This window comes from Ornithorhynchus anatinus, chromosome 7 (genome assembly GCF_004115215.2).
Source record: "Ornithorhynchus anatinus isolate Pmale09 chromosome 7, mOrnAna1.pri.v4, whole genome shotgun sequence".
NCBI lineage: Eukaryota > Metazoa > Chordata > Mammalia > Monotremata > Ornithorhynchidae > Ornithorhynchus > Ornithorhynchus anatinus.
The window spans coordinates 5,211,376-5,229,473 of NC_041734.1; the positions used below are offsets into that span (position 1 = coordinate 5,211,376).

At 43.8% G+C, this 18,098-nt stretch overlaps 1 protein-coding gene across 1 annotated transcript in view; it reads left to right on the forward strand.

The window, feature by feature from the left end:
• The window catches only part of LOC100081634 (cytochrome P450 7B1), a 151,233-nt gene that overhangs the window by 101,308 nt on the left and 31,827 nt on the right, over positions 1 to 18,098 (forward strand). The window contains exon 2 of the mRNA XM_029068605.2: positions 17,385 to 17,521. Within this exon, the coding sequence (XP_028924438.1) occupies positions 17,385 to 17,521 (137 nt within the window). The remainder of the gene's footprint in view (positions 1 to 17,384; positions 17,522 to 18,098) is intronic.

Consider the following 18,098-nt stretch of genomic DNA (forward strand, 5'->3'; position numbering starts at 1 on the left):
CTTTCCTACCCAACCATCCTCGTCTCACAAAAAGGACTCGAGATACTTTTTTTTTAATCCACTGTCGGATTTCCACAGTGACATCCCCACAAGCACAGGGGAGCAGCATTTGAACTGCTGAATGAGAAAAACAGAAGAAACTCACCCAGCACCAATACCCATTGTTCAAGTTTCCCATTTGTCCTACAGAATGGATCCTGGTCAGATTATTGCTTTTCTCATGTTTCTTTTACTAGAGTTCAGTACTAGAGTTCAGCACATTGCATCTAGTAGGATCTCAGTAGATAATATTGTTATAACTATTACTATTCAGTCAATCAGTCGTATCTATTGACTTACTACACCAAGCACGTGGGAGAGTACAGTGTTACAGAATTGGTAGACGTGTTCCCTGCCCATAAGCTTACAGTCTAGAGCAGGGAGAGTAACAGTAGGAAAGCTTTCACTAATGAGTTAACCACTGTATGTTTGTCGAAGATGTTGCCATTAGAAGGTATTTTAGAAAGGTTTAATAATTCCCATAACACATCCTTGAGGATGTAAGTTTCTTGTAAGTTGTAAGTTTCTTGAGGGCAGGGATCATGTCCGCTATCTCTGTTGTACTCTCCCGAGCACTCAGTACAGTGCTCTGCACGGGGTAGGTGCTCAAAAAATCAAATTGATTGATTGGACAAGAACCATCTTATCTTAAAGCTTCCCTCAAGATTGATCAATCATTTGTTGCCAAATTGTACTTTCCAATGTACAGGGCTCTGCATTGAGGAAGCGCTCAATAAGTGCGGCTGAACGAATGAATTGATCTGACCTCATTGGATGATTATATTTTAGCCTCGAGTTGAGAAAAAGAACCGGGGGTCAATGTCGGATCTTCGGCACCTGTATCAGGACAACCGAGCTCAGGTTGTAAGCTCGAGGGCAGGGAACGTGGTTACTTCTTTGTGTTATATTTTCCCAAGCCTTTAATACATTGCACTGTACCTGTTGGTCCCTCAATCAATCCTACTAATATTCTTTAAAATTGAGTTAAATACCATTTTAATCTGGTCCTTGCAGAAATAATAATCAACTCTTTGACAGCTTTAAAAGCCACTGGAGTCCTTGTAGACAGAGTAATTGACTCTCCTACGGCTTTAAAGGCATTGAAGCAATTCAAACTAATGAGGTCTTCATTAGAGATTAGTCAGTTAGCACCATTAAAATAAACCTTCCTGTACCCTGCAAACAAACATATTTTTGTCAGCCCAGTTCTGACTTTTCTCTTACCAGTCAGCTGTAGCTCAGCTTACTCAATGGCAGGCTCTTTGGCTACAGAGAAATCTTGTTTATAGTTTTTAATTGGGTTTGGAAGCTTTTTTTTGTAATGCATTAAGAAGAGCTTGAAAATATACTCTTCCCATTCACTTATTCTCCTGTGAATCCGAAATTTTTGTGGCTGGTCTCAGCCCAGATGTCTTTTATTGGGGTGGAAAGTTTGAGTGAATTACACTCATTTGCTTCAGAGTGACAGGGCTGAGAATAAATAATAAAATTCAGTTTTATGCCTGGGTATATTTGTTAGTCATCAGTATTTATTTCTGTTTAACTCAGTCATCCCTGTACCTGGATTCATCAAATTCTCCTTGAATCGATTCCCTTTTGGTTACTGCAAGTGTTCGGGAAAGGCTTCTTTCAAAAGAAGAGCCATGCACAATTAGAATACAGGTTTTTGAAAATGGTCTGTTAGGCTCTCAGCTTTTCTATAGCAAAGCTCTTCAGTTAATCGGGAGAGAAATACCCCTCAGTGGAGTGTTGCAGGAGGGAGAGCTCCCGCTAGAAAAATTTAGTGGAAGGAAGGGGGGACTTTAGAAGAGTCCCTGTACTTTCCACAATGAAACAGCTATTCAAAGATCTAATCAGTAAATGGTATGTATTTATTGAGTACCTACTCTGTGCAGAGCACAGTGCTAAGAGCCTGGGATTATGTTGACATGACTCCTGCCTTCAGGGAGCATAGAGTAAAGTAGATCTCAGCTCCAGCTTTCTCTCATGCTCTTGTAGAAATTAGCATTTTAAAAGTTGATTTAAAAAAAAACTGTCTCCTCTTTTTATATTCTTCTGGGATTTTTTTCCCCACAAGATCTAGCTGAGCAGAAGTATTTCTAACAAACAAGATTATTGTTTGCAAGAATATGGTTAGAATGAAAAAAAAAATCAAATTGAATTTCCAAACTGCTGCCATCTTAAAGGAAAAAACCTCAACCCCAACAGAAGGATTAAAACCCATTTGGAAAAGGTAGGGCTGCCCAGGCTGGTTTGCATGAACAAAGGGAACCAAAGTGCGGTCTTGGGACTGTGTAGGTTTCCGAAGGCTAAATTAAACTTTTGCCAGGGTTGTTCTCAAGATGAATCCAATCTAGGCAGTTGATCGATTTCCATATGACAAATTTTCCCAGTATCCAGCTCAGCCTAAGTTGTAAGTATGCATATACGCATATATTTATACATGCATACTCACATATGGGTGCATATTGGAATGGAATAGTGTAATATAAACATCCAGCAAATTGAATGTTGTAATGACACATTGCATTTTGTCAATTTAGCTAAGAGAACAAAACTTTCATTCTGTGGCAAATGGTTTGCCGGGCATTATTTGTGGCCATCAGCTGAGCTTTGAAGGCCCAATCCATCTTGACTACCCTATTAAAAAGTTGTTTTCTAGAAAATGCTTTGTAGGGAGTGTTGGCTCACACCTCTGAATGTGTCTTTTTGGAGCTCACCTGGTTTCTTCACTTTTCACTATCGCCTTCTAGATTAGTCGTCAAACCACTTTAACGAAAACCTACCCCCGACCCCCATTGGAGAACAGTGAACCAGGAAAATCCTCCCCTGGAGATGGAACAGTGGGGGCTTACGTTGGACCACGTCGACCAGGAATGCCTCAGCCCAAACCCCAGTTCCCCATCAAGATCCCTTTGAAGTCCCTCCTTAAAGCTTACGCTCTAAAGGGTTACTCAGACGTACTAGACCTATCAGATATGCATATATACAAAAATGCTGAGGATGGACACAGATAAGGGCCAGAGGAGACTGAATGGTTGCTAAAAATCAGGTAATAATTAGTCACGGAAGGTTTGGAGGAGGAGGTGAGGTTTTAGGAGAGCTTTGAAGGTAAGGATGGCTGAAATCCTGTAGATAGTGGGGAAAGCAGAGTTCATGGGCCTGGGGACAAGGTGAACTAAGGGTTGGAGTCAGACAAGATGCCAGTAGGGTACAAGCAAAGCAGGAGGCAAGTCTCAATCTTCGAAGGGGAGCAAATATCTCCTTTTCCCAGATGAGGAAACTGAGAGCCCAGGTGTTTAAAGTGACCTGGCCAGCAGCAGAAAGCTGAGCCTAGAACCTGGGTCTCTTCAGGCCAAACCCATGATCTTTCCACTGGGCCATCCTGCTGTTGTGTAACTAACTACCTCCTCCACTTGGCCTGGGTTAATAAATGAGCTTTTCACCGAGCTCCTCTCAGAAAGAACCGCTACCCCATAGTCTTGCTTCTCCAGAATCCCCTCTCTCGGTTCGTAAGGGCCAGTTGCCTTCAAACTGATCCCTGCCTGGTTGGCGGGAGAAAACTAGCCCCGAGACAGCCAGTCCCAGAGTTCGTGATGTACATTTTGCTAATTGTCCCCACCTCTTTGGAATTGTAATGTTCTTTGTTCATCCATCTGTATGGATGTTTTGAAACCTAGTCATTCCCAGTTGTAAAATCACCATATTATGCAACTGTTTGGATTGAGTATAGCCCTGGGCTATCAAATTCCGAAAACCTAAAACAGTGACTATAATTCAACGGGGAGGCAGAATTTTCTGTCTTCTAGTCTTCTCTTTGGGAAGCGGAAGGCATGTTCAGCAAATATGAGGTCATTGGAGCTCTTAGCACTGATGAATAATACCCATCCACAGCATGTATGGATCTCTAAATATTTATTCATTTATATTATGACATTTGGGCTAACTTTAGATCCTTGTTCTCCCCTGCTTTCACTGTTTGTAAATGGTTTTTCTGCCTGACTCCCCCATTAGATTGTAAGCCCCCAGAGGACAAGGACCGTGGTTTTTAATTCTGATGTTCTCTTCTGAGGATCTAGCGGAATGTTCTGCCCACAGTAGTGGCACAGAAAATCACAATGGTGATATTTCCAACTCTCCCTATTCCAACAGTGGTAAAAATTAGAAAAATTGTGAGCCCCATGAGGGTCAGGGACTATGTCCAATCTATCTTGTATCTAGCCCTTAGAACAGTGCCTGGCATACAGTAAACACTTAACAAATACCATTTAAAAAAAGAAAGAGGACCCTGTCTTTAAGGAGTCATGCTTTTTATAAAATATATGAAGTCATTTTAATATGAGATAGCGTTTCAAACAGCTGCAACATACATTACTAAAGGTCAGAGAAAGTAAATGGAAGTACAAGACACGTTCCCTGCCCAAAAGGAGCTTACACTCAAGCGCTTAGTACAGTGGTGTGCACACATTAAGCACACACTAAATACCATTGATTGAATATCTCGGTAGCTCAGCTTTCCAAATATTAGAGGAAGTAAGCTGCGTTTGTTCGTGTTTGAGGAAGGTCTCATTTTCCCTGCCATGTTTATTCTCAGTTCCAATAGCTCTGTTCTTTTTCGTTTTCCAGATTAATTTAGCTCTGTCTCCTGCTGAAACTGGGCGACTTAGGTACTCACCCCCTTCCCCACTCCCACAGTGTTTATTTATATATGTTCTCATACTAAATTCCTTCCCCTACCTGTAATTTATTTTGATGTCTGTCTCCCTCATTAGATTGTGAGCTCTCTGACAGCCGGGATTGTGTCTACCAACTGTATTGTACTCTCCCAAGGGCATAGTTCAGTGTTCTGCACACAGTAAGTGCTCACTAAATAGCATTGATCGTGCATGACAAGGGTGGAAATCTGAGGCTCGGGAGTCCTCAGCTGCTACATTGCCCTCTTCTTGACTCTCGGTGCTGTGACGCTTTTTGCTTTGCATAAATCTGTGAAGGTGAACAGCAGGTGTCTTCCCCGGAATCATAGACCGATGGCTCTCATTTGGATTGAACCAAAGGTGTGGTTCTGGCAGGCTTATTTCAGTGTGTCCCATATTTCCTTGTTTCTTAGCATCTATAGCAAAAGAATCCCATCAACCCATCATCCTATGGGTTGATGAATCCCACCAACCTATGGGATTTTTTTGCTGTAGATGCAAAGAAACAAGGAATTATAGGATATACTGAAGTGGGTCGATGGAGGGCCCACGAACACCCTGAACAGTGCTCTTTCCAGAGAGGGAAAAGAACAGCTGTGGCAGAGTAGAGTCCGAGCCCAAGGGTCAGAAGGCCGTGGGTTCTAATCGCGGCTCTGCCACTTGTCTGCTGTGTAGTAGCCTAGAGCAAATCACTTAACTTCTCTGTGCCTCAGTCCTCCATCTGTAAAATGGGGATTAAGACTATGAGCCCCATGTGGGACAGGGATTGTGTCCAACCCGATTAGTTTGGATCTACCCCAGTGCTTAGTTCAGTGCCTGGAACATACTAAGTGCTTAATAAGTACCATTAAAAAAATTGTAGTAGATTGGTCCAGAAGGGAGTGAATCATTTGTTCTTATCAACAAAGGCCTCATCCCTTTAGCACTGTATTTAATTTGGTTCATTTATTCCTGGTTTGCTCACACAATTATGTTGTGGATATAGCCACCTGGCCGGTGAAAGCCTACCCTGTAGAGTGAGAGCCTGGTTCAGAAGTGCCTGCATTTCCACCCCTCTATCCATCTCTGCAAGCTGTTTGGAATAATCCTCCAGCTGCTTACAGATTATTGCAATGGAAAAAGAAAAAAAACAATTCAAAGGTATAGGGTTTGCCATAAAAAATGAAAGAATACTTCTTATAGCATCCTTAATCAGCATCCTTATTCTGTAGTCACTGCTCACCCACCAAGCAATTTAACTGTGAGCTAAAATTGAGTAATTTTGAGGGCTGTTAACATTCTGCAAATTTATGCAGCACAAAGTTATTTAGTACAGATAATTCTGCTCATCAAGACTCCTTTTATTCGTAATTCTAATGGCTACTTTTCCACTCATAGAATGACAGCTACACATAAATATATTTACATAATACATATATGTATGTATGAATCTGTATAAATATGCAAAGCCTTCTGATTCTTTGGGATATGTTTTATATCAGTAGCACGATACCTGGAGAGCACCTACTGTGTGCGGAGCACTGTGCTGGATGATTGGGGAATATATAAAATAAATAAAAGACATGATCGTTGCCCTGGAGAAACTTAACAGTCTACTGGGAAAGACCGGGAACAAAAAATTGACGAAGAGACCCTAGTCATGAGTGAGAGACTAGACGTTAATAATAGACTCAAGTGAATAAATGAATAAATATAACCAACAGATAAATCCATGAGAATTCTCTTCTGTTTATTAGAGGAAGTATCCTGGCTGTATATGAGAGTTCCTCACTTTCTGCTCAGCACTGCAAGGGTACCGCAAGAATCCTTCATTCATTACTCATTCAATCGATCATACTTATTGAGCCCTTAGTGTGTGCAGAGTACTTCACAAGCCGCTTGAGAGAGTACAGTACAACAATAAACCCGTTCCCCGCCCTCGGAGAGCTTACAATCTGGCGGGGGGGGGGGGGGGAGGGAGACATATTTATATAAATAAATGACAGATATGTACATAAGTGCTGTGGGGCCGGGAGGAAGGATGAACAAAGGGAGCAAGTCAGGGTGATGCAGAAGGGAGTGGGAGATGAGGAAAGGGGGGATTGGTCAGGGAAAGCCTCATTTTTAACGAGGAGTCATTTTTAAAGAAAGCAAAGTCCTGTCCTTATCCCAGAAAAGTTTTCCTCAAGTGACTTCAACAGCCAAATGATTTAAAACCTCCAAAAAGTCAGCTCCCAGAACTCAGATTCAGTTTCCGTAAGTATGCAAGTTTATAAAGCGTCCGACGTCCCACCACTTAACTGTGGAAGATGGACTCTGAAGAAATGGCTTTGGTGGTGAGCTCTGGATTGAAGCCCAGACCATGTGTATCCACATTGCATTTCTGGCCTCGACATGAATCAGACCCAAGGGGCAAAGGCCTCTTCAGACAGCTATCCCAAAGAACTCATTTAAAACAGGATGCCTGAACCAAGGAGTAATTATTTGTCTAGTTGCAATCTGATGAAAGGGTTTGGCTACACTGTACCCAGACAATTTGGCACTCTGTATCTTCAAAGTGATTGGCTTTGTCTCCGAACACCCCTAAGGCAGGCATGAAAGTGATCATTCTTCTACATGTGCATATAGGCTGGGAGTAGTGAAACTCTGCATGACCAAAGGGGAACTGGGGAAGCCCGTTTTTCAACCACAATCTCTCAATGAGCAGATCCAGTGTAGATCCCTAGAAAATGTGACTTTTCCCAAGTGGTGGTGGCTTGGAGGGAACTGTCCCCTGTAAGCTTCCTGGGGGGCTGGGATTGTGTTCTCCTATGATTGCACTCTCCCGACCGCTTAGAACAGTGTGCTGTCCATAGTAGGTGTTTGGTAATCGTTACTGATTGATTGATTGATTGAACTAAAATGTTGGAATCCCATCAGGGCATGAGACTGTGTGCTAATGAAGCTATGGAAATGTTCAGTCTTTCTTAAAGCACAGTGAATCTGGCTCTCCACTATTCTCCACCTCCACCAGGTCCACGCCGTCGTCTGACTCTCTCAGCGACAGATGGAAAAGTGTCGGAATCTCTTGCAGCTTGAGCCTTCTCCTCTGGTGCGGACAAGTGCAGGAGATTGCGAAGAAAAGTTTCTTAGATTCGGCAAGTTCAGCACTCTGTCGATAGGTGCTTCTGTTTGCTATGCGGCATGCCGAATCGTTTGCCTTTGACTTCCCAGCCATAAAAGCGTTCTGGACTCGAGACTGCTGCCGGCTATCTGGGCAAATGTGGTCCTATTTCCGGCCGATACAGCAATGACCATCTGGCTTTCCGAAGTCAGTAGTTTACCTTTAGAGAGAAAGGCTCTATCGAAGATCCCTGAAGTGGTCCTTGTCCTTCCCTCCCCAACAGCTGATCCAGTTTAGAAATTTAAGTTTCAAACTGCCCAGTTGCTTCCTACCAGGATTTCTCTGTTTCCCACAAGTCCTGGTAGAGTTTGTCTGCACCGGGGCCATTTTGCTTACGTATCACTGGATACGAAACCTTCCTAGAAAGTGAGGCAAGGTATTGGAAAGGAGGGGGAAGGGAGACTAAGGAGTTAGGGCTAGTGGCTACATGTTTTCAGATATTTTGGACAGCCCAGAATTTTTTTATAGCATTCGTTAAGTACTTACTATGTGCCAGGCACTGTATTAAGTGCTGGCGTAGATCCAGGTTGTACACAGACCATGTTATACATGGGGCTCACAGTCTTAATCCTCATTTTTACAGACGAGGTAACTGAAGTGCAGAGAAGTGAAGTGACTTGCCCAAGGTCACATGGCAGACAAGTGGCAGAGCAGGGATTATAACGCAGTTCCTGCTGACTCACAGGCCCGAGTTCTATCCACTAGGGCACACTGCTCCACCAATAATAATTGTGGTATTTGTTAAGCCCTTACTATGTGACAAGCACTGTTCTAAGCACTGGAATAGATGCAAGGTAATCAGGTTGTCCCACGTGGGGCTCACAGTCTTAATCCCCATTTTATAGATGAGGGAACTGAAGCACAGAAGGCAAGTGCCTTGCCCAAGGTCACACAGCAGACAAGTGGCAGAGCCGGGATTAGAACCCACATCCTCTGACTCCTAAGCCCGTGCTCTTTCCATTAAACCATAATTTCCTGTCCTTCTCTCAGAACGGCTGCCTTGACACCAAATATGAACCCAAAGAGAGAATCCATGAGACAAGTGGAGGAAAAGGTTTCCTCTCCTCTGCTTTCTAAATACATTTTCATTTGAAGCCATGACTAACAATTAACTAGGAAAGTAACCACTGAAAGGAAACTTCAGCGTAATAAAAACGCCCATTAACTTAGAGCCATTTTGATACGGGAAGCATCCGAGCATTTTGGTCCGGTTTGCTAATTTTTATTTATAATCATTTTGTTTTGGAGTAAAATCGCTGCAAAAACAAAAAAAGAACTAGGGTAAATGTTCTTCAGAAAACATTTGTAGGAAGGAGGAAAACGGATTGCATTTTAAGTGTCGGCTAAGGTTCATTAAGTGAGGGGAATTAAATTAGTGAATTGAGGACTTTAAAATTCTGAGTAGAATGGCCCAGAGTCATGTCCGGTCAGTCATGTCCAGGAGCTGAGGATCATATCCAAGCGTACTGAAGGTGAAAGAACAATGGTGAACCTGATCTTGGTCCAGGCCTGGGGAGACCGCCGAATCCCTCCTGTTCTATCAGTCGGTAGGTAATTTTTATTAAGTGCTTTCTATGTGCAGAGCACTGTACCGAGCGCTTGAGAGAGTACAATACAGCAGAATAAGCAGACACGTTCCCTGCCCCTTTACTCTTCCCAGAACTTCCTTACCCTGACCAGTGTAACCAGAGGCAAACTCCTCCATGCTCCCTGTCTCTCCCCATTCCAGTCCATACGCCACTCTGCCGCCTTGATCATTTTTCTAAAAAATGATTCAGTTCTCATCTCCCCACTCCTCAGAACCTCCCATGGTTGCCCATTCATCTCTGCATCAATCAGAAATTTCTTACCATTAACTTTAAAGCACTCAGTTAAAGCATCAACTTTAAAGCCAGAATTAGAACCTAGGTCCTCAGACTCCCAGGCCTGTGCTCTTCCCACTACTAATAATAATAATCATGGTATTTGTTAACGCTTACCATGTGCCAGGTACTGTACTAAGCACTGGGGTGAATATAAGCAAACTGGATTGGACACAGTCCCTGTCCCACGTGGGGCTCACAGTCTCAATCCCCATTTTACAGATGAGGTAACTAAGGCACAGAGAAGTTAAGTGTCATGCCCAAGGTCACACAGCAGACTAGTGGAGGAGCTGGGAACAGAACCCATGACCTTCTGACTCCCAGGCCCCTGTTCTATCCACCACACCATGCTGCTTTCCCTGGGAAGATTAAGGTTAAGGCGTGGGAAAAAATTACATGTTAATTCACTAATTCAGGAGCCATTCTTTTTGGGAGCCAGGTGATTCAAGATTCCCAAACTCATTTGCAGTAAAGAAACTGAGACTCTAGGAAACTCTGCTCCTCTAGACCACTCAACCATTCTTAATGCTCAGTAGAAACGTGACTCTGTGTGACCTTCAGTTTCCCTAACTCCATTTTCAATTACAATGATAACATGGATTCTAAGATCTTCATCCTGTAAAAGATGAGAGAATGCAAGGTTTTGTATGTATTAGGATGGGGAGATCGAGGCTCATCAAAGGGATAGTGATGCATAAAAACTGAGAGACCATGCCCCTTGAGCATTGAGATGAAAATTCATACAATTCATTCAATAGTATTTATTGAGCGCTTACTATGTGCAGAGCACTGTACTAAGCGCTTGGAACGAACAAGTCGGCAACAGATAGATATACAAGGGTCAGTTCATTTTGGAAGATTCAATTTAAACGCAATTGCTGGCTCTAGGGACACGAGTGATATTTGTCACTTTTTTTTTTTTTGGTATTTAAGCACACGCTTACTACATGCCAAGCACTGTACTAAGAGTTGGGGCAGATAAAAGATACGTCCCACATGAGGTTCACAGTCTAGGCAGGAGGGAGGACAGGTATTGAATCCCCATTTTGCAGATGAGGGAACTGAGGCACAGAGAGGTGAACTTGCCCATGGCCATAAAGCAGACAAGTGGCAGAGGTGGGAATTAGAACCTCGGTCCTCTGACTCCTAGGCCTGTGCTCTTCCCACTAGGTGTGCTTGAGTAATGAAATCTTTACCGAGAAATTAAACCCGGCTTAGAAATCAATTGTTTTATTCATAGGGCCGAAATTTCAAGAAGAAACCTCTACTTTATGACACGCGATGATATCACTCTTTTCTTCTTCCTTCTGCAGGAGTTTTGAATCTGCTGAATTTTTCTGTTGTTCTTTGTGTCGCAAAGGCTGCGGTAACACAAGATGCCAATTGCGCACTGCCATTGGATTTGCAAGATTATAGGACTAGAAAAAAACACGAAGGTTAAGCACAGGGCACAATAGAGATTACTTTTGGTAATGACTTGTATAATTTTTTTAGACGGATCCGGATTAATGTTCATCCTGGCCAGAGATTATACTGTATGTCTGATTCTTGCTGAAACAGGCTTTATTAAAGAGAACATCTATGTTCTCCATATGACACAAAGGTAGGGCATTTATGACTTAAGACTTGCAATGAGAAAAATTAACCTCTTTCATTAAGATACACTGGAGAATTGTTAGGAAGCGGAGCATTTTTAACATTGCGTAGGGACTCTGTCGACAGTCCTCTAGACTGGAAGCTACTGGTAGGGAGGAAACATGTCTGCCAACTCTTTATATTGTACTGTCCTGAGCACTTAGGACAGTGCTCTGCACACAGTAAGCGCTCAAAAAATACCACTGATTGATTGATACTGACTTGGCATGATGTGACCCACTTGCTGGTGAGGGGGGCCGTTATAGTGTACTCTCCTGAGCACTTAGTACACACAATACTAAGCACACAGTAAGGACTCAATAAATAGAACTGAATGAATGGATGAATGACAGTGAAAATTCACAGAACTGGCCCCACCCCATCCCCCCTGGACCATTCAGCTCTGGTCTTCCATCCCTGCCTGGGGCTGGGAACCCACCCACCCCCTGCCAGTCTAAGAAGCTTCCTGCCTAGCACCAAACTGGTGCCTCAGCTCCAAGCAGGAAGGCTCACTGTGGGGTAGGGGTAAGCCAGGATTCCCACCACAGAGCCAGCCCTGGCTCTCAGAGAGTGGGGGCCATCTCAACAGCTGCTCTGAGGAGGGCTGGGGCGGAACTGGGAGTGATGGGAACACCACCGGCTCTGGTTTGGAGCCTGCCGGCCAGGAGGTGGAGATTCTCGTTGATTTCAGGGGAGTTTCTGGCTGTCTCTGTACACCCATTTTTTCATCTACCAAATCAGAAAGTGAGCACTAGTCGGATGGTACGCCATTCACGCCTCTAAAACATTCAGGACACCCCTTTGCATTGCTACCCGGTGTAACACAACGTAAGGAAGACACACACACAAAAAGGTTTTCTGTAGAAGCTTTCATGTCCTAGAAGCTTTCGTGTCCCCGGCTAGGTTGCGACCCACTCCCTTGTTCCAGAATTACTGGCTTCCCCTCCAGTTAGTCAGTGGCATTTATTTCGCACTTACGATGTGCAGAAAGTTGTACTAAGCACCTGGAAAAGTACAATACTGTAGAGTTGGTAGACATGATTACTGCCCTTAGGAAGCTTACAGTCTCCGGGGGGAGACAGATATTTAAATAAATTGCAGATAGGAGAAATAGAGTATAAGAATATGTACATAAGATCTCCAGGGTTGGGGTGGGTATCAGATTGCTTAAGGGGTACACAGCCAACTGTATGGGTGAAACAGAGGAGAGTCCGGAGAGGGGAAGGGAGGGCTTAGTCAGGGAAGGTCTCTGAGGAGATGGGATTTCAGGAGGATTTTGAAGGTGGACTGTCGGCTACTGAGGCCCAGGAGAGGCCGTGGCAAGGGGTCAGTGGCGCGATAGGTGATATCGAGGTACAGAGAATAGGTTGGCGTTAGAGCAGTGAAGTGTGCAGACTGAGTAACGGTAGGAAATCAACGAGTTAAGATAAACTGGGGAGAGCTGATTGAGTGCCTTAAAGCAATGGAGAGATATGGACTGAATATTTTTTTTCAGCACAATGATCCAGGCAGCAGAGTGAAGTATGGACAGGAGAGGGGAGAGGCAGAGAGGCCAGCGAGGAGGTTGACAAAGTAGTCAAGGTGGGATATGAAAGGTGCCACTCACGAATAAGAGCCACTCAGGTGACCTCCTTCCTAAGTGAAAGGAAGCTGGAAGCGAAGAGGCTTTTCCGTTTTCACACTTCAGCGGGATGTAAGGAAAACTATTGTTCCAGTTCCTCTTAGAACATACAGACCTTGATCCAGTGTTGAGCAGCGTTAAGCTTATTGCTCCTGAACTAAACACGTCCGATGCCAAGGATGACCCTCCCGTCTCTGTGAGAGCAGAATGTCTGCCCGATGTGATCCCGCCTTCTTGGTGCATTAAGTTAATTTCCCTCCAGATCTCTGAGCTGCGTCCATTTTCCTCCCTGCAGAAACCTTGTGAAGAATACAGCTTTTGACCGAATGACAGAACGTGGGAGGTGAAATTAGATGCAATAAATTAGTAGATGACAAAAAAGCCTAGCTAGATATTTGTCACACAGGCTGTGAGTTGGGTACCACGATGTCCAGTCCGGGCCAAGACGGTTGGCCATCGCAGAGATTCTGTTGGTTTTTCAACGCTGGATTATCATCTGGATTGTTTACAAACTTGAGCATAGCAATTGAGGGTCTAGTGGGAGTCACGGGGGCAGGGATGCCCATTTTGGGGGGATCACTCTCTCCCTCTCAGATTGTATCTTGCATCCCTGTCATGGCAGAATTAACCTCCCCCACCCAAGTTTTCCATCTCTGGGACTATTTTGCCCTACAAGAAGGTCTGCTACTCATTCCTAGAGGTTGCAAACATAAAAATGTGGAAGATTTTTTCTTTTTTCTTTTGGCCCCTGGAGTGGATGCTTATCTTACTTTTACTGACATGGCATTGTAAGGATCCCACATCCCTAAACATCTACAAAACAATATGGCCTAATGGATAGAGGAAAGGGTTGGGATTCAAAGGATGTGGGTTCTAACCCAGCTCCGCCACTTGACTGCTGTGTGACCTTGGGTAAGTCACTTAACTTCTCTGTGCCTCAGTTACCTCATCTGTAAAATGGGGACTAAGACTGTGAGCCCCACGTGGGACAACCTGGTTACCTTGTATCTACCCCAGCGCTTAGAACAGTGCTTGGCACAAAGCAAGAGCACTTAAAAACCATCATCATCTTCAAAACAAAATTACATATTGATGGAACCGATGGAACAAAATTATATTTCAGTTAGTAGATGGGCATTTTACTAAGGAAAAATCATAGCATCTTCTGGCACTTCCGGCCCCATGTTATTATTTTATCGTTAAAAAATCCGAATATTTGAAACTTCTCTTTCTTTGGTTTTGTTTTATTATGATGGTAGATGGTAAAACCTAAGTCCCTGATAGGGTTAATCCAACTACAGGAATTTCCATGCTGTGTATGATAGTAGTAAAGCTTGTGATCCCTTGATCTTTGATTAGATCTGAGCTAGTAAATATCTTGCGATTAATCAAAATGGGTTGTTCTGCGTGTAGTGTAAGTCACCTCCACAGATGGGATGGAGCATCAGAGTTCTTCGTGAATATTTTCTCTTAATCCGTACTAGAACAGGCTTTTTTTCTGTTACTGAGTTCAAATCGGATTTAGGCAACTAAACAACAGTTCTGGGAAGAAATTGGGACTTAAAGAGAACTGTGCCTGTGAAAAATATGGCAGTAGGTCTAGGGAAGAAACTCGTTCATTCTCCAACTTTTAAAAATAGTCATATGTTAAGCCAAAAATGTGAGACATGTACAGGCTTTTAGTAAAATTAAAAATATAACTTGTATTGATCCAGATTCATACTTTCAGTTAGGGTAAATTGAGAAAATCCAAAGTTGAGATGTTCGTCGTTCTCTGTTTTAAACTGCATTTATGCCCCAAGTTATAGATTTCTCCCTCCGAATTGTATTGTTCCGGCTTAGTTGCTGGATAACAACCAGCCTTACTTACCTAAGCAAAGTGTCTGAATTTTGTGAAAAGACGCTCCATGAATTCAGAGGTATTTATTGAGCACTTGCTGTGTACACAGTACTGTACTTAGCTTTTGGAAGAATACAGTATGACAGAGTTGGTAGACGTTGATCCCGGACCACAAGGAGCTTCCTTGAAGCCTTAGGGTATCCAACGTTTACCATCACTTTCCGTTTTCTACTGTTCCCAAACTATTTTCTTTCATCTTTCTGTTGTGTGTCTTCAAAAATAAGGGGGCGATATCTGGGAAAATCCTAAAATGGTTAATAAAAGATTGCAGAACCTATCATTTTATTACACCAAAGAACAGATCTTTTGTATATAGGAACCTGTCTAGCTTTAACCTACTGTCGTATGAAGAACTGCGTATTATTGAGCCTTGTTCTTAGAGCACAGGAATTGCAACTGGGGAGAAAAAGAGCAGGACTAATAGTATGCCATCCCTGGATGGTGTGGGGCCCAGGGAGACCCCCCCAAAAAAAACAGGGAGTAGGTTACTCTAGAATTGGAGCTAGTGTCAGATGCTGGAGGCCAGCGTGGCCTAGTGGAAAGGGAGTGCTCCATAATGTTAGTCTGGTGCTTAGGGTGAAATCTACTCCACTTGAGTAGGGCAGAAACAAGAATTTCTCCTGGAAATTGACCTTCCCCAAATCTCCTTCTTCAGACAGCCTTGGAAGTGTGGTCTAGTAGAAAGAGTACCTGGGGGAATGGGATGATCATCCTAGCTCTGCCACAGGCCTGCTGTGTGATCTTTGGCAAGTCTCTTAAACTCTCTGGGCCTTGGTTTCTTCATTTGCAAAATGCATATAAGATAACTACTCTCTCTGCCTCTTAAATGTCCCCCGTGTGGGGCAGGGACTGTGACTGATCTGATTACCTTGTGTTTACCCCAGTGCTTAGCACATTAGCACTTAATTGGTATTAAAGATAGGAAATTTCACTTTTTCTTTTTTTTTTTTGAAGTTCTGTCCCACTCTCGGACAGCGACAGGGAGTGATCTGTTTCTGTGTTTTCTTTGCCCTTTGGTGAGGGGGGTGTTTGGAGAGTAGGTTCCTGTATTCATTTAGTCGTGTTTATTGGGCACTTACTGTGTGCAGAGCACTGTACTAAGCACTTGGAAAGTTCAATTCAGCAATAAAGAGAGACAAATCCTGCCCACACCAGGTTTAAAATCTAGAATGGGGCTATCTTGGGGCCTACAGCAGTTGCCTAAATTTATGACCCCAGGAAGGGTCTGACCATATACAAAACTGTCCTCTATGTGAGGACAAGTCAGGAGATGACTTGGTGGATAGATGCTTGCTGCTGACTGATGTTGCTAATAATAATAATAATTCTGATATTTCTTAAGCACTTTCTATGTGCTAGGCATTGTACTAAGCCCTAGGATGGATACAAGGACATTGGGTTGGACACAGTCCCTGTCCCGCATGGGGCTAAGACCTTTAATCCCCGTTTTACAGATGAGATAACTGAAGCACTGAAAAGTGAAGTGACTTGTCCAAGGCCACAGAGCAGACAAATGGCAGAGCCGGGATTAGAACCCATGACCTTCTGACTCCCAGGCCCGTGCTCTAGCCACTGTGCCATGCTGGTGTGCCTGAAGAGGCCACTGAGCGGACTAGGACCAGAACAATTAGTCACCTGGGCAACCACGACCTGTCATCCATCCTCCCTGGGAGAGCAAGCTCAGCTTGAGAAAAGAAGGCATAACTCCATGGGGTCTTTTGGAAAGTGAATGTTGGCCCTCTGATTTTCTCTTCCCAAGGGAAATCCCCAAGAACCAACTTTCCAGTGTCCCAAAAGCTCGGAAGACCAACCCGTTCCCTGGATGAACTGCCACCCTGGGAAGTTAAGGAAAAGTCACCAGTCAATAATATTTACTGAATTTCTCCTGTGGGCAGAGCACCAAACTAAGCACTTGGGAGAGGACAATAGAGTTAGTGTGACACTAGTCCTTCCCTCAAGTGGCTTTCGGTCTAGTAGGGGAAATAGACACAAAATAAATTACAGATAGAAGAAAGGAAAAGAAAAATGGATTTGTGGATGAGTAAATGCTTAAATAGTACGTAAACTGATGTGAACTGAAATAAGGCTAGTGTTTATGGAGTGTCCGTGCAGTTCAGTGCACCATACAAAGACTTGGGGATTGCAGAACGAGGAGTGGTACATGCCCTGCCCACCAGGAGCTTACACTCTAATGTTGCCAAGGGTGGGAGTGAGTGCATAGTTGTATAATTGTCCCCCAGGTGCTGATGTGGCAGCTGTGGGGCTATGAATGTCAAAAATGCCAAAACACCAGCCCTCGCCTCCCGTCCACGCTCATTTCCGCAACACTCCCCGTCGCCCGTGGTGAAGACAACCTGAGGATCAGAAAGGAGGAAGTAATCTCCAGTCCATTTGGTCCATCCCCTTGTTCCAAGACTGGCCTGGACCCTCACTCAACTCGTGAAGTATTTGTCATTCCAAAGTTTACTTTTCTCCCTGATCTTTTAAACAGGAGACCGAAAGAACCTCCCCTCGTGCCTAGTTGGATTCCTTTCCTTGGGAGAGCCTTGCAATTCAAGAATGATCCCTATCACTTCTTAAAAGCTCAGCAGAAAATTCATGGCGATGTTTTCACTGTCCTCTTTGTCGGTAAGAAGCCCTTTCAATAATGCCCTTGTCCTGCTCTATTATGTTTGTTTTATTTTTGCATCATTCGTTTTTATTCTCTTCCATGGAAATCAAGCGTTATACATGACATTTACACACACTGCCTTGGGCATATACCGCCAAGGTTAGACCAGGTCATGTGGGGAGGGAGGGTGCACTGAGCTGGGGGAACAGGCAAGGGGATGGAGGTGGGCTGGTCAAGAGCAAGGCACAGCTAGAAGGTTGACTTGGCAAAGAGCAGGTGAAGAGAGGTAAAGGGGGGCCAGGTGGTGGAGAGCCTTTTCCTGTGGAAAATTTTTACTCGATGTGAATTTGTAGCAGCGAGTCTGTGAAATCTAATGCCTAAATCAAAATGGTCAACGAGTTCCAATCCCCGAAGGTTTTCAAAATGGAAATTAGTTCATTTGTAGTGTCAGTTCCCGAAAATCAGATCTGCTCAGATCAAAGGGTCACAGGCCACCAGCCGTAACCACTTGCTGTCAAACAGAGGGGCCCCAGCTGGGCCCTTAATAATTAAATAATGGTTATGGTGTGTTAAGCGCTTACTATGTGTCAAGCG